The sequence below is a fragment of the Colossoma macropomum genome, unplaced genomic scaffold (genome assembly GCF_904425465.1).
Source record: "Colossoma macropomum unplaced genomic scaffold, Colossoma_macropomum, whole genome shotgun sequence".
In the NCBI taxonomy this organism is placed as follows: domain Eukaryota; kingdom Metazoa; phylum Chordata; class Actinopteri; order Characiformes; family Serrasalmidae; genus Colossoma; species Colossoma macropomum.
In genome coordinates this window covers 370,269-387,814 of record NW_023495663.1, presented here as the reverse complement: position 1 = coordinate 387,814, position 17,546 = coordinate 370,269, and the positions used below count along the sequence as shown (strand labels likewise).

At 38.5% G+C, this 17,546-nt stretch overlaps 1 protein-coding gene across 3 annotated transcripts in view; it reads right to left on the bottom strand.

Moving 5' to 3' along the window:
- LOC118802728 (NLR family CARD domain-containing protein 3-like) overlaps nt 1-17,546 on the bottom strand; it is a 56,702-nt gene that overhangs the window by 14,493 nt on the left and 24,663 nt on the right. For all 3 annotated transcript variants that reach the window (XM_036563189.1, XM_036563192.1, XM_036563190.1), the window contains 5 exons: nt 8,838-8,892; nt 8,402-8,600; nt 5,003-6,764; nt 1,662-1,835; nt 1,183-1,356 (listed from right to left, as the gene is read on the bottom strand). In XM_036563189.1, the coding sequence (XP_036419082.1) occupies nt 1,183-1,356; nt 1,662-1,835; nt 5,003-6,764; nt 8,402-8,600; nt 8,838-8,892 (2,364 nt within the window). The remainder of the gene's footprint in view (nt 1-1,182; nt 1,357-1,661; nt 1,836-5,002; nt 6,765-8,401; nt 8,601-8,837; nt 8,893-17,546) is intronic.

Here is a 17,546-nt window from a genome sequence, read left to right as displayed (position 1 = left end):
TACTGTGTCCATAGTTTGGCTGAATATAAAACTGTGAACTGATGCTGGGTAAGGGGGATTATAGGATTATTCTTCAGAATTCTTGGCAGCACCTAACAAATTGGTAATCAGTGGGTAATGACATAAAAATATTATTGTGAGAAGTTGCATAAACCTAACAAAATACGTATTACTTCTAAAGCTGTTATTAAACAATAAATAGGTAATTGTAACCATAAATGTCAGTAGTAAAATGGTAAAATAATGGTAACAAGTGGTACTAAAAAAATAATTTGTTAGTAGGTAGCATAAAAGGTAACATGTCATGTTGGTATAGTTACCTCATCTATTAATGGGTAAAACCCATATCTAATCTATTAATGGGTAAAACCCATATATATATATATATATATATATATATAAAATTGCAGTAATTGTGAAAACAAGACTGAAAGAAGCAATTTTGCCAATACCATTTATTTTCACTGTAATTACAGCCTGTACATCAACTGCACATAACAGCTAAAAAAGCAGAAAAGAGTGAAGTAGTATTTTACAGCACTAACATCACATCATTTCAGCAACTACTTCACTGTTTTGGGTTAATAACTCTAATATCATAAAACTGTATATTGATTTTAAAGTATTGGGTGATATGGTTATTAAGAAGATATGCTGTAAGAGAATAAAGTTTTACAAAATTTTACTGTAGTAATTACTGAATTATTATTTTGCTTTAACTGGAAAATGAAAATATATGGGTAATTATAGTTTTTTACCATTATTTTTCTATTTTATTACCAAATAGTTATTGCCATAATTACTAACTTATTAGTTATACAGAACTAGAAAATTAGCATGTAATTAGTTTAGTACAACTTACCATGATGTTAATATAATAATTGTCCATTTATTATCAAAATAAAACAGCAACTAATTCTCTCTACTGGGTGCAAAGCAATTCTAAATTAGAAAGTCTCCAAATCTACATAATTCATGTGAAAAGCATATAGTTAATCTGACAAGGAGGAGAAATTACAACAGACAATATACTAAAACAAGGAATAGAATACAAGAAGTACAAGAAGCTGTCTATAAAACAAATTCTAAAACCAATCAAAGAAATTATTACATTAATATTACTTGAGTTATAGTGTTTCTTACCTTATTTTCCATTCAGAACTGAATTCACAGAAAACTAACCTGAGTGTCTCCAGTTTACAGTGTGAACTCTTCAGTCCAGCAGAAAGCAGCTCCACTCCTGAATCCTGCAAGTCATTGTTACTGAGGTCCAGATTTTTCAGGGAGGCGTTTACTGATTGTAGAGCTGATGATAGTTTTTCACATGATGTTGCGGTGAGATTACAGCCAGCTAGTCTGTAAAATCAGAATGAACACAGCACATGATACATTTAGATCAGGAGAATTAAAATGAAGTAAAATAATTCTCCATGTGTTCCTTCACCAATTTATCTAGAAAGAAGTACACCATATTTTAATCTGATATTTCTTTCTCACACTCAACTTTGCTTTACAATTACAAGTCATTGCAAAAAAATTACATTAGTCACATTGCTGATAGATTATTAATGTGATCTGGGCAGAGCCCTAGTGAGAATAAAATATATAAAATATTAGAGGTTAATCTTTATTATTAAAGATCTAATTTGCAGAAGGTTCACCTGAGTATCTCCAGTTTACAGTGTGAACTCTTCAGTCCAGCAGAAAGCAGCTCCACTCCTGAATCCTGCAGGTCATTGTTACTGAGGTCCAGATCTTTCAGGGACGAGTTTACTGATTCTAGAAATGATTGTAGTTTTTCACAAGATGCTGTTGTGAGATTACAGCCAGCTAGTCTGTATAGGCAGAGAAAATACATCATGTATTTAATAGCTAAATAAGTAATACCTACAAGTAATTTCCTGGCATGGTTTCCACATACTTAGTAACTGTATGAAAAGTATCGAGTCTGTACAACAGCACTTATTCAGAATTTAATGGTAAATGAGTAGTACTAATAGGCAATACTTAATTCACACTTCATATGTTAAGTCTATGAGTTCAGAATGACTAATGTAGTGAATAATGCAAGAAATGTCAGCTTTATTTCAGCTTTTAATGATTTAGCATTCCTGTAAATGTATGCTTACATAAGAAAGGAATACTAAGTACTTATATTTCAGTACAGTAACTCTTTCCATATTACTTGGTACATGATGCATACAAGTTACGTTTCTGTAATATGGACTGCAAAATAAAGTGTAATTTTATACATAACAATTAAATAGTAACCACATGTTCTCTTATCATCATATGCAGAAATTAACCATCTATCAGGTATATGCTAGTAAGATCGTTTGTAATATGATAGAAGCAGCACTGTAAAATAAAGTGTAACTTTCTATATTGTATTTACTAGTAATGGATCAATTTTCATAACAATTTTCATAACAAATTATCATTAATAATTTGATTTTACATGACATACATTAGCTAGTTATTGCCACATTAGTTACCATGTATTGGGGTCCTATGCAGTGGAGAAGAGTGAGAGCAAAAGCAAAGAGAGAAACTGAGCAGTGCTGCTAACACTGCACTGAAGTATTGTCTAAATTTCAATGTGAAATATGGATGAATGAAGCAAAAACAACCCATGATTACTGCAAAAATGTAAATGGTCCTTGATTACCAAACACACATACACACACACACACACACACACACACACACAAACACACACACACACACACACCTACAGCCACAGTCACTCCCAGAGAGACAAACTTGGTATAGACAGAATATCTACGAAACAGTGAAGAATCCAAAAGGGCAGAGCAAACAGCACAGGGGAGACACAAACATAAACTAAGCTACATAGAGTCCAGCTGCAGAAGTTAACAGGCCAGTTAATGCTTCTCAAACAGTCTTGTGTGCTGCAATGAAAAGTGAGAAAGCCTGGAAGAAGTGAACTGGAGCACTGCCTCAGCTGTGACTGATGAATTGCAACTGAGTATAGTTCAAGATTTTTTGCAAGTACCTTCACTGCATGTAATGCCATCACTGTAGGACAGATAGGAGTTTTAGTTCTGTGTATGCTCGCTCATTAGATTCTGTTCTGATCTCTGTGTTTGACTCGTTACTGAGTTCTGCTTTTTGCATTAGTAGCTTAATCATTTGTCATGTTCTTGTATTATTAAGTTGTTTTACTGTTAGCTTGTATTAATATAACACATTTCATCCTTATTTAACAGTACAGTACACACACCACTTACTTTTTGTCATTGTTTTTAAACTAGATCCAGTCCATAACATTATGTATGAACACTGTGTATTGTTACAAATACCACACATACAAATCACAAGTAGTTGCTGTGTAAAGACTACGTACAAAGTTACACTTTATTTTACATCCAGTTTCCATCATATTACAGATGACTGTACCAATATGAAACTGAATTATTTAACTTGAAAGAGGTACTGAGTACACAGTGGTAAGTACTCTGCCATTTTTACACCTTTGTCACCTGTATCTGTCACCCTACTCTTCTTTATCACATAAGCATGTATTTCCTATCGCAGTTTGAAAGTACTTGCCATTAACATGTAACTTCTTAGCATTAAAAATTGAAACATACCCTGCAATACTCACAGTACTTCTGTATTTATATATTATACTTTCAAACTGTGTACCGAGTATTTATTGCTTTTAAAAATCTTATGTTTACTGTTAAATTCTGCCTATGTAAGTGCACACCTGGTACTTAATATGCATGTGCAAAGTACGTAGCAGAAAATTGCTTGTACTTCATATTTATTTATTAAATTGTTGTTAGATACCATACCATAAAAATACCATACGCTCAGCAGCTGATACCTAATCTATTTAAATATACCTGGATTGGCTGTGATCCTGATTTTGTTGAGAGGCAGCAGGGGCCAGGATGCATTCTGGTAACACTTTATAATAACAGAATTTAATATTATGTAAATATTTGTAAATTAATGTTAATATATATTACTGGATATATATATATATATATATATATATATATATATATATATATATATATATACATATTGGTTTTACTTGTGCATTAATATATGCTACCATTATAATTATTAACTATTTAATTAGTTAGTTTTAACTAAAGCACTATAAATGTACTGGATTTAAATGTGTAGTATGATATATGTTTATTAAAGCTGCAGCATGTAACTCATATAAAAATAACTGTCATAATTGCTAAAACTATGTCCTGACGCTAGATGAGACAGATGCTCTGATAAAAAAACTAGTGCTCCTAATGCCACTTGCAATAACCCATAGTGCTCAAATAAAAACAACTAATTAGAGCCAGGAGCAGTGTCTGACGGAGTGTCAATCACTGCTTGAATACATGCTGCTGGCAGCCCCCCTCCCCTGTGCACCATCTCTGCCCGTGCATGCTTTCAATCAGTCAAGCACAATATCTTCAGTGAGCAGTTTTAGGAAACACAATGTCAGATAAACAACAATCAGCAAGTACAAACTTGCCCCTCCCTCCTTTACCAACAACAGCATACATGACAAAGACTGTTTGCTGCTTTGAAGTTTTATTGCAGCAGTTACATTGATTAAATGATTAAAGTTCCTTTTTGCATAAAGGTGAAAAGTGAACAGACTCACAAAAGCAGGCTACAAGAAAATGCTGAACTTGAACTGTCCCACAATTGGTAGTCCCTTCACCTTATGCATTGATTGGGGGTGCCATTATAGTATTCTTGTACTATGATTGTATTATATTTATCCACAGTTCCTGTTGATATGTTCACATTCCTCCGCAAAACATGAAATACTTTTCTTTAGACAGTAAGACATCATTCAAACTCCTCACTTCCTTGTCAGTGTAAACCCCAAGTCAGCGTCCATGCGGTTGCAAACATGACAATGAGGCAAATCTAAGATGATAAGCAGAGATGGTGGAAACAGTTAGGTGTTGAGCATAGCTCGTGCAGTACAACATTTGTAAATGAAAATACTCACACAACTTTTCTGGATTCTTTGACCACTTGCAGGAGCCTCAGAAAACATTCCTCTGATAGATCATATTTCCTCAGGTCAAACTCATCCAGCTCTTCTTCAGAGTTCAGCAACAGAAATGCCACAGCTGACCACTGAGTGGGAGAGAGCTTAGCTCCGCTGACACCACTGGAACCTCCTCTGTTCAGGTATGTTTGAACTTCTTGCACTAGAGAATGATCATTCAGTTCATTCAGACAGTGGAACAGAGTGACTGTTTTCTCTGGAGAGGGATTCTCCCTGATCTTCTCCTTGATGTACTGGACCTCTTTTCTGTGAGAGCTGCTTCTTGTCTGTGTCAGTAGGCCTCGTAAGAGAGTCTGATTGGACTCCAGGGAGAGGCCCATAAGGAAGCGGAGGTAAAGGTCCAGGTGTCCATTTTCACTCTGTAAGGCCTTGTCCACAGAGGACTTGAGGAAGTCAGATATTGTTGACTTTCTGAAGAATTCAGAAAGTTCAGTTTGCAGAACATTTCTGTTGTTGGAGATGAAGTAAATAAATGCATATAAAGCAGCCAGAAACTCCTGAACACTCAGGTGCACAAAGCTGAACACCTTCCCCAGGTGCTGCCCAAACTCCTCTCTGAAGATCTGGGTGCAAACTCCTGAGTACACTGACAATTCTCTGACATCAACGCCACACTCTGTCAGGTCTTCCTCATAGAAGATCAGGTTGCCCTTTTTCAGCTGTTGAAACGCCAGTTTTCCCAGTGCCCGAATAATCTTTCTAGTCCGGTTCTGATCAATGTCACTTTTGCTCTGGTACTTCTGGCTGCTGTGCTTGATCTGAAAGATCAGAAAATGTGAGAACATTTGAGTCAGAGTCTTGGGGATCTCTCCACTCTCTGCTTCACACAACACTCTCTCTAGCACAGTGGATGCAATCCAGCAGAAGACTGGGATGTGGCACATGATGTAGAGGCTTCTTGACGACTTAATGTGTGTAATGATTCTTTCAGCAAGGCTCTGATCACTGATTCTTTTCCAGAAGTATTCCTCTTTCTGTGGGTCACTGAACCCTCGTACCTCTGTTACCTGGTCAATACAGTCAGGAGGGATCTGATTGGCTGCTGCTGGTCGAGTGGTTATCCATAGAAGAGCAGAGGGAAGTAGATTCCCTTTGATGAGGTTTGTCAGCAGCACATCTACTGAGGCTGACTGTGTCATATCAAATATGCTCTCATTGTTCTGGAAATCTAGAGAAAGTCGACACTCATCCAGACCATCAAAGATGAGCATGGTTTTGTAGTAATAATAGTCTCTTGGTTTTAATTCTTTAGTGTCTGGGAAAAATTGATGAAGAAGAGCCATCATACTGAGCTTTTTCTTCTTCATCAAGTTCAGCTCTCTAAAAGGAAGTGGAAATATGAAAAGGATGTCCTGATTTGATTTTCCTTCAGCCCAGTCCAGAACAAACTTCTGCACAGAGACTGTTTTCCCAATTCCAGCAACTCCTTTGGTCAGCACAGTTCTGATTAGTTTGTCTTTGAAGAGGTTGTTACATTTGATTGGTTTCTCCAGTGCTACTGGTCTCCTGGATCTTGTCTCAATCTGTCTGACCTCATGTTCATTATTGACCCCTCCACTCCCTCCCTCTGTGATGTACAGCTCTGTGTAGATCTCATTCAGAAGGGCTGAGATTCCAGTATTTGAGATTCCTTCGTTAATTTTCTGAAATTTTTCCGTCAGTGTTGATTTCAGGTTTCGATGACATGAAGGAGCCAGTTCTAATGAAAGAGGGAACAATGAAAATACATGTTTACATTAACATTTACTTTCAGTATTGTCATAAACATGCTATGACATATTACAGTGAAATCAAACTGTTCAAGTCAAGGCAATTTTTATATAACACTTTTTACAACAGGCATTGTCCCAAAGCAGCTTTACAGAAAAGCTTGGTCTAAACTTCAATGATCATTGCCAAGGGCAACAGTGGCAAGAAAAACTCCCTAAGACAAAGAAAAGAAACTTCAAAAGGTGTCACGCCTCAGGAGGACTCAGACTACATTTCCCACAATACATTAGTAGATCATGTGACTGAGCAACTTCCCTCTGACGCAGAGTCCAGAAGGGACTCCATTGCCCACAACCCCTCAGGAGATCATATGACTTTGGATGGTTGTGCACGCACCTATCAGCGCTCACATTCACCGGAGTACTAAATATATTCACCTGTGTTTATCACCTTTAGTTTATAAGCCCGGGCTTTAGTCTTAGTCGTTGCGAGGTATTGTTTCTTCTTGAACTTACTGAGCGTTTCTATTATCTGTTTGCGACTACCTGTTATGACCTATGTTTTGTTTCACTGACCTTGATTTTTGCCTGTCCCTTCTTGTACTTTTGCTGACTGTTTTTGGATACGTGTTTTGACTTTTTGGTCTGTTTTTTTGAGTACGATATCGGATCAGTCCCTTGGTTTTGTTTGCTTTGGTTATGATCACTTCGGTGATATTGTACTGCTTTCTGGTTACGACCCACGCATGTTTTTTGACCTCTTCTTTATCGCACTCGAATAAAGCCTGGTGTACATTTTTTATCCGCAAGCGTCTAAATTCTGTTGCATCGTCACAAAAGGAACCAAGATTAAAAAAGAGGAACCCATCCTCCTCTGGTCAACACTGAATATCATAACAAAACAATACAAACTGAGACTAAGATTATACAATTAATATACCCTATTGAATACAGAGTAAAAGAAAAATGAAACCAGCCTGTCGTTGGACAGAACTATTTGGATTAATCAGTGATAACCAATGACAACTGTTAGAGGCCTATCAGAATAACTGTAAGAAATACATCTATGAAAATCAGTCACTGTTAGTCACTCTAATGGAGTGACTAACAGTGTATATTGGAGTGTATTACAGTGATAATGAGAGTTAAATCTATAAATGTCAATGACCACTATTAGAAGCCTACAATTATGTTCTGTTAGTACGAATATGAGAAAACCTCAGAGAATAGTGAGACAAGTGAAACAATGTCTATGATTAAATAGTTTGAGTCTCAACTAAACAAGTAGGTTTTTAGCCTAGACTTAAAGACTGAGGCTGTGTCTGAGTCACAAACCCTGACTGAATGGTTATTCCAAAGATGTAACTTTATTAATTCTAGGCACTAATAGTGAGCAGCACCTTATGATCTAGGTAGATGTTATAGTTTCTAATAAATGACATGTTTACCAAGATAATGAGGAGTCAAATGAACTTTGTCAGTAGCAGTAATATTGGTTATACGTGCACTGGAGGAAAAAAATCAATCAAGTCTAATAGTTCTGTGACAATTGTTATTACATTATCATGCTCATTCAAACTCTGTAAATTAATTTATATGGAGAGTAATCTCATGACTCATGTCTTACTGCTTTGTAGTGTGTTAGCGAGGTCAGTCTGGTTCATGTTTCTCAGGACGGTCAGTGTGATCTTCAGCGCCCCCTCTCTGACACTGTTCTCAGCCTCATCCACCTCTTTTTCAGAGCCTTCTGGGTTATCCAGACTCAGCAGCTTCACAAACCTCTTGAGCTGATTCTTCACCAGAGAGATGACTTTATGCTCCAGCTCCTGATTAAGGATAAAAAGTAATAGAAACACTGTGATCACTGTGATCAAAGTTATACATTTATATTTTAGAGTTCAGGTAAACTTTAAAGTTTTTGTGGGTGGGAGGAATGAATGAATAAAGAGATCATTAGTATAAAACACTTTTGGAGAATGAGTTATGGTCATAAATTAATTTAAATAATAATTAAAATATAAATCATTAATTTATATTTTATCAGATTATATGAGAACACACACCTTGAATATGATCTCCATGTTTCTCCTGGTAATATTTAAGTTCTCCTTCTGGACTCTGTCAGAAAACATATCATTATCAATAGCGTCATGTGGACAATCTGAATAACTCAGTAAACACACTTTCACATATTACAACATATTGTTTTAGTTTAATTAAATACGTTATTATAATATTTTATGTGAGAGTAAGTGAACACAATTTAAAAACATACAAAATACATTTGTGCTACAGCCCAATTTTATTTTTCCCCAATATGTTAAATTTAGTAAATAAACAGTAATTGTACATTAAAATGTGCAGAAGTGTGTTTTCTGTATAGAATGTGTTCCCTTTTTTTCACTTCGAAAACAAGACAAGACATGGCAGCTGCAGCACAGAATGTGCCTTGATGAGACCACACTGTGTTCACGATGCAGCTGAAATTAATGCTAAGTTTACCAATACTGCAGCTTATTATACAAACTGTGCGCAGTCCTGCCCAAGAAATGCACACTTGTGAAGGTTTAGAAGTTGCAGTGAAATGCTGAAGCCATCAACAAACTCAAAACAAATGAAAAACTGGAAGTTTAGTGATGGAGAGAGCAGTGTTAATAAGTTTTATAACCAGAAAGTTCTACAGTAATGATATTTTACTTCACCTATGAAAACAGTGTTTGTGAAACACAGACTTTATGGCATATTTAGCACCCCTTCTTCCACACACATACATCTGGGGTCTGTTTCAGGAATTTTGCCATTTTGCCAGAGATCCACAAGATGCTATGGTTTTCTTTTCTGTTTTTTGAGCATTTCACAAAGAAATCACAAACCCAGACAATAAGCAGAGTTTAACTGCATTCTTGTAGCTACTAATTTACGCAGACATTTGATGTTTGAGACCATATAACTGGTCTATATGTAAAAATACTTAATAAGAGTTTTCAATACGCTATTCAGGCCTTTAGATTTTCAGTTAGTAATGAAATGGCCTATAGTGGTTCTTAATCTTAGAGCTGCGACCCCCCCTGGGACCACATAGCCACCGCTAAGGGGATCCTGGCTTCAAAATTAAGAGAGCTAGTGGGGGCACTTTGGCGAAAGACAGGGCAGCAAAATATTTTTTTGAGCCATAAAAGGGTCGCACTGCACAAAAGTTAACAACCCCTGGTCTATAACAGTCAGGTTTAGTGTAGAACAGTTAAATTAAATATATATAGCGTTTACTGCTATTAAAGAAGACACAGCTTTTGCAAAAGTTGTGCTTTATTAATCAGCTGTTGTTGGTCATACACAAGCAGAATTTTCCCAGTTTACTCTAGCCTTTATTCGTCGTCTCTCTTAGGCGTCGGCACTACATTGACTCACTGATTTTAAAAAACACAGAAAAAGCTACTTGACTTAATTCATATTGCCTGACCGACATATTTCATTTCATATATGACAAACTTCAGGCTCAGACATGGAAAGTAGATTCTTCAATAAGTGTCAATTAAGTAACAATTAAGTAACATGTAGTAACAAGTATCAATTAAGTAACATGAAGTTTAATTTGATTTAAAGTCATATAATTTTCAGATTTTGTCTTCATACCCACTTATACAACTGCATTTAAATGGCAGTTAAACTGCATATTGAAGAGGCAATTTAGAAGCTGGAATTGGGAAAATAAATCAATTTTAATATTATGTTAATAGTAATTAAAAATATATTAATAGTGGGTAGTACTGCCACCTGTCACGCATTGTACTAGCTCTCAGATGGAAACGGACTTCATTTCCCAATCTCCTTTGGGAAGATCATGTGACTTCGAACTTCCCTTGTGAATCGGAGTCTCAAGTGGACTCCATTACCCACAAGTCAAGCGGGGATCATATGACTTCTGACAAGCACTCACACACCTATCAGCGCTCCCAATCTCCTGAGTATTGACTGGCTTCACCTGTGTGTCTATGTCATATGATCCGGTTAGAGTAGTATATAAGCCCGGGCTTTAGTTAGTATCAGTGCGAGGTATTGCTTCCCTGAGAACTTACTACATGATCCTGTTTTTTTGACCATTGCTTTGTTTTTGACTCTGCCTTTTGCCTGTTCCCTTTTGTACTGTTGCCTGGTATTTTGGATTTGTGTTTTGACTATTTTGCCTGCCTTTTTGACCTCGTCTTTTGTCTTGGCCCATTGTTTTGTTTGCTTCGTGATATGATCACTTTCGTGATCTTTTTGCACTTCTCAGTTTTGACCCACGCCTGTGTTTTGACTATGTTTTTGCCTAGTGTTAATAAAACCAATCTTGTTAGTTTTATCCGCATGCGTCTGGATTCTGCTGAATGGTTACACCACCTCACAGCAAGAAGGGCCTGGGTTCGATTCCTGGCCAGCTGACCAAGGTCCTTTCTGTGTAGCATGTTCTCCCTGTCTCTGCATTGGTTTCCTCCCACAGTCCAAAGACATGCAGTGATAAATTGTGAATGTGCTAAATTGCCCTTAGGTGTGTGAGTGAATGTATATGTCTTTGTGTCCTGCGATGGACATGTTCCAAGAAAGTTGGGACGGGGCAACAAAAAGCTAGTATATTTGTGTAATGCTAAAAAAACAGCTGGTGGTTAATTGGCAATCAGGTCAGTAACATGATTGGTTATAAAAGAGCATCTCAGAGAGGTGGAGTCTTTCAGAAGTAAAGATGAGGAGGGGTTCACCACTCTGTAAAAGACTGCACGATCAAATAGTGCAACAATTCAAGAATAACGTTTCTCAACATAAAATAGCAAAGAACTTTTGATTTTCATCATCTACGGTACATAATAACATTAAAAGATTCAGAGAATCTGGAGAAATCTCTGTATGTAAGGGACATGGCTGAAAACCAGTATTTGCTGGCCGTGATCTTTGGGCCCTCAGACAGCACTGCATTAAAAACAGACATGATCTTATAGTAGAAATCACTGTATGGGCTCAAAAAACACTTTTCAAAACCACTGTCTGTGAAAACAGTTCATTACTGCATCCATAAATGCAAATTAAAACTCTAAAACACAAAGAAAAAAACAGATATAAACAGGATCCAGAAATGCTGCCATCTTCTCTGGGCCTGAGCTCATTTAAAATAGACTGAGGGGAAGTGGAAAAGTGTCCTGTGGACGAATCAACATTTGAAATTATTTTTGGAAATCATGGACACTGTGTCCTCCGGGCTAAAAACCACTCAGCTTGTTATCGGTGCACAGTTCAAAAGCCAGTATTCATGATGGTTTAGGGGTGCACTAGTGCACATGGCATGGGTTACGTGCACACCTGTAATCATAGGCTTGTGTGTAGCTGCTCAGCCATGGAAACCCATTTCATGAATCTCCTAACACACATTCCTTTTGCTGATGTTGCTTCAAGAGCCAAGTTGGAACTCTTGAGTGATTCAACAGAGGGTAGGCACGGTGTGCTTCAGCATTTGGCAGCCCACTCTGTGAGTTTGTGTGGTCTACTGCTTCATGGCTAAGCTGTTGTTGCTCCTAGATACTTACATTTCACAGTAATGGCACTTACAGTTGTCTGAGGTAGATCTAGCATGACAGAAATTTCACAAACTGACTTGTGACAGAGGTGACATCCTATGACAGTGCCATGTTTAAAGTCATTGTGCTCATCAGTGTGACCCATGCTACTGCCAATTTTTGTCTATGGAGACTGCAAAGATTAATGTACTTAATTTTATCCACCTGTTAGCAATGGGTGTGGCTGAAAAACCTGAACTCAATAATTAGGAGGGGTGTCCCAATACTTTTGTCCATATAGTTTATCTTCATGTAATTTCAGCTACATTGTTGAGAAAAGATCAAGTTGAGAGTTGCTTGTATAAACATTACAATTTAACTTTTAATGATTTGCCAAAAACAATGATCTGTGAGGAAACATCAGATTAGTAAAACCTGATCATGAGTTTAAATAGTTTTTTGGTGGTGAATTTTCTCACATCTCCCTCCACATTGTGTCCATTTTAAGCAACATGTCTGTTGAGACTCTCATGCACATTTACACCTGATTTCAAAAGATGGATGCCACTGGGAGCTGCTCAGACTTTTGTATTTTGAGTTATTAAATACTGGGGCACTGCCACCAACTTAGAGTTTGGGCTGAGTGGGCGAGAAGAGAGAAGCACTAGTGGACTCCCAGAATGCCATGCACCTTTCCGGAGCCTTTGTTTAGTTCAATTTTATGTATGAGGTGTTGTTGTTTAATATTGAAATATGTGTTACATTTTGGTTGTGGTAAAAGTCTTTTTCAGCTAATTTGCATGTTGGAAGTGTTTACTATCGCCACATTTTATTTGCTTTTTGATGATCTGTCCCTCATTTCCCCTGTGAGTTTAGTTCCCTTTTCTGTCTGTTGTTTCAACAAAGAGCTTTTTCCTAACATAAATAATGGCAGACTGGTCTTCTTCTGCGCTGGCATCACATTGGTATCAGAAGTGGGATGCAGCTGCTGAATTTGAAGAAATCAAGCAGCGTATCAATGAACAGCAAAGGAAACTGCATGGCTAGGCTCAGCAGCCCAGCTGGAGCTTGGCGAGAGAGATATGGTGCATATCCACCATGCTACAGTGATGAGGGCACCGGACAGCCATCCTCTGAACAGCTGCAAATGGTTGCCCACATCACTGCTGGACAGCAGCTGTCAACACAACACAGCTGTGTTTGGCCCTGGAAGGGAAAGCACTACAGGTGCTTGTGGATTTGCTGCTGGAAAAATGACAACTTAGGAGCATTGACAATGATCCTCCAGCAGGCATAAGTGATGTCGTTGGCCAGGTGGCTGCTCCCAGAAGGCAGAGGCTAAAGGAAAGTAGATAAGCATGCTGGCTGCTTAGTACAATGGTTCGACAGGCATACCTGGAGTTAGAGAAGGCTGTATAGGAAGAGTTCATACTAGATCACTTCCTGAACATCTGCCACTGCCGGAAGAGCTGAGACGGTACATGCAGTTCATTGCAGCAACCAGCATTCAAGCAGTGGCCACCGAGGCAGTAAGGGCAGAACTCCTCCTTGGTGTAGAGATGCCATGGCGAGCAACACAGTGCTACGTGATGTAGGAGTTGAAGAAGGAGATAAAGTGCTGAGCAGCCCCTAAAATGAGTGGCAGTGGATCGTCTAGTGTGCTGGCTGTACAGGAAGAGGGGACACCATACCAAGCAAGGCCAGTAGTCTTTGGGTTAAGTGCAAAATAGACAGGAAACAGCTCACTGCCCTCATTGACACCAGATCAGTTGCTGCTATGTGCAGGTGTGCTCCCTCACACACAAGCAACAACTATTCAACTCACGCACACTTGAGAACTAGGAAGCCACAACTGTCCAACTCATCAGCAGGTGAGATTAAGTGCTTGATCTCAAGAAGGAAATGCTGGGCTTGGAGATCTCCTGTGGGGGGAAGAATTGAACATGTGTGGGGGGAAGAGTTGAACATGCAGTGTGAGAGCCAATTCATGTATCTCCAGGGGCAGGGTGTGCTGTAGGCAGCGCACACAAGCATCGCCCTTGTCAGCATCGATAACACAGTGGACAATGGAGAAAGTGGAAAGCAGCTGAGAGGAGTGCAACTGCTACTGTCATTGCCCCCAGAAGCACTAGACTTGATGCTTTGAGCTGTAAGGAGTTCGGCCGCACCCAGGAGGAGGACGCAGAGCTCTCTTGAGCATGGGAATGGCTCCAGAAGGGACAGAAACTGGATTGGGAACTGTCATTATGTTTGCATTTTGTCTGTTCCAACAAAGATTATCTTACTAACAGAAAATGACAGACTTGTTGTATTCTCCACCAATGCTACAATATGTAATCAGCCACATTTTCAACATCGCCAACCTTTTTTTGCTCAATCTGTGTTTTTCCATGTGCCCCGCCCCAAAATTGCATGTTTAGACTCACAGATATGCTATATTGCCAAAAGTATTCACTTGTCTGCCTTCACACACATATGAAATTGAGTGAGATCCCATTCTTAATCCATAGGGTTTAATATGATGTCGGCCCACCCTTTGCAGCTATAACAGCTTCAACTCTTCTGGAAAGGCTTTCCACAAGGTTTAGGAGTGTGTTTATGGGAATTTTTGACCATTCTTCCAGAAGCGCATTTGTGAGGTCAGACACTGATGTTGGACGAGAAGGCCTGGCTCGCAGTCTCCGCTTTAATTCATCCCAAAGGTGTTCTATCGGGTTGAGGTCAGGACTCTGTGCAGGCCAGTCAAGTTCTTCCACACCAAACTCGCTCATCCATGTCTTTATGGACCTTGCTTTGTGCACTGGTGTGCAGTCATGTTGGAACAGGAAGGGGCCATCCCCGAAATGTTCCCACAAAGTTGGGAGCATGAAATTGTTCAAAATCTCTTGGTCTGCTGAAGCATTAAGAGTTCCTTTCACCGGAACTAAGGGGCCGAGCCCAACTCCTGAAAAACAACCCCACACCATAATCCCCCCTCCACCAAACTTTACACTTGGCACAATGCAGTCAGACAATTACTGTTCTCCTGGCAACCGCCAAACCCAGACTCGTCCATCGGATTACCAGACGGAGAAACATGATTGGTCACTCCAGAGAACACGTCTCACTGCTCTAGAGTCCAGTGGCGGCGCTTTACACCACTGCATTCGACGCTTTGCATTGCGCTTGGTGATGTAAGGCTTGGATGCAGCTGCTCGGCCATGGAAACCCATTCCATGAAGCTCTCTATGCTGTTCTTCAGCTAATCTGAAGGCCACATGAAGTTTGGAGGTCTGTAGCGATTAACTCTGCAGAAAGTTGGCGACCTCTGCGCACTATGTGCCACAGCATCTGTCGTTTTACATGGCCGACCACTTTGTGGCTGAGTTGCTGTCATTCCCAATTGCTTCCACTTTGTTGTAATACCACTGACAGTTGACTGTGGAATATTTAGTAGTGAGGAAATTTTCACGACTGGACTTGTTCCACAGGTGGCATCCTATCTTATCTCATCCTATATGAATACTTTTGGAAATATAGTGTATGCAACACAGAGGGCAGAAGCATGCGAACTGCATCTTAAACTGGCACAAAAAGGCGGAGTACAATCAAGTCCTCTGCATTCAAGCCTCAACCTAAAAAAATTATCTTCATGACAAAACAAAAACAGGCTATATAGGAAATATTTGCATGTAATTGATCCCAATATTGGTAACAAAAATCACATTTAGATATTTTTACCTGATCACAGTTTTGTTGCCTAATGCATATGTGACATTCAGCCTTGTAAAAACTTGTGATATCAGACACATTTTACACAAATTTTCTGTGTGTATTTAATTTTGTTAATTTTGTTTGAGGGACAAGAATCCGCTCTTACAGAAATACCTTGGTGCAAAGGGCATAAAAACACTTAACATACATGGCCTGGGTTTCCAAGATATATAAATATAAATATAAATACTTTAAATGTATTGCTATCCATAATTTTGGAATCTTAACATTTGTTTCTTTAGGTAAAGGTTAATCAAAATCAATAAGTTAAGTAAACTTGTTTAGAAAAAAAGACTTTGGTAAAATGGCAAGGACAGACATTAGTTATGTGTTTAACCAAAAATTGGAACTAAATTATCAACCGCATGAGATCCTGCTTTCCAGTACTATCTCACTTTCAAACTCTGTGAGTTTGCATGCAGGTTGTACAACCTCATTATACACGTACCTAGCATTAACACAGTAATACAGATTGCTTACCATAACATGAGAGGAAAGTTAGAAGTAGCATACTGAATAAAAATAAACCTACTAAAATTAGGTGTTGCGTTTCATTTTGCAAAAACAGAATAAAGACATCTGTGGATTGTCTAGAACATTACCATACTGACCAGCAAAGAGATGTTCAGTAAATGTGCTGTTTTGTGCTATGATCTTGCCCGCGTCTAGCTATTTTTTTTTACAATGAGCTGTCCCACATTACTTGAAATATATTTTCTCTCACTGGATCCTCAAGACACACTTGGAAAAAACATAGTTCAGCCGACAAAGAAATTTAAGTATCAACTTGGCAGACCACAAGCTTTTTTTTTGCTCTGCGTGCAATATATTTAGCTATTTCTCTTTCTCTGTCAATAGTGACAGTAGCATTACTATCATCCTTTGTGAAAAGTGTAAATGTTTGCTTGACAGAAAAGATTATACATTTCATCTGAAAATTATAAAAAGCAGGGCTAGTAAGCAGGGCTCAGACTTGCTGTTAGAAACTACAGGTGTCTTAGGGAGAGTTAGCAAGCTCTTGACTCTGCCAGCAGAGCCCTATAGTGAAGTGAATGAGTGGTGTCTCAGCAGCACTGTCACAAAGCCAAAGTTAATGCTAAGGCTTCCCCACGCAAGCACCAATCCTCTCCCTTTCATGTGTCCAACAGCTTCCCGAACTCAGTGAGACACCCACAGAGATGCCTTTTGAAAGAGCTCTGGTAATAGGTGATTTTATTTTACGGCACATGAAAATAACATCTCATTTAGGGCAGGGTCTGCAACAGGCAGCTGAACTGGCTGAACATCAGCAACTTGAGTAGTCAAACTCAAAGTAATAAACAAATGATAAAGAAGCAGATTGTTGATTGTCATGATGGTAATCCAAAATGAGTGGAATGTGATCCGGCTATATTAAATAAACCACAAAAACTCTCTAAACTAAAGAGACATCTCGAGACCAATTACTCTTGTGGGAAAGCCAGTGGAATATTTTCAGTGAAAACCCAATGGACT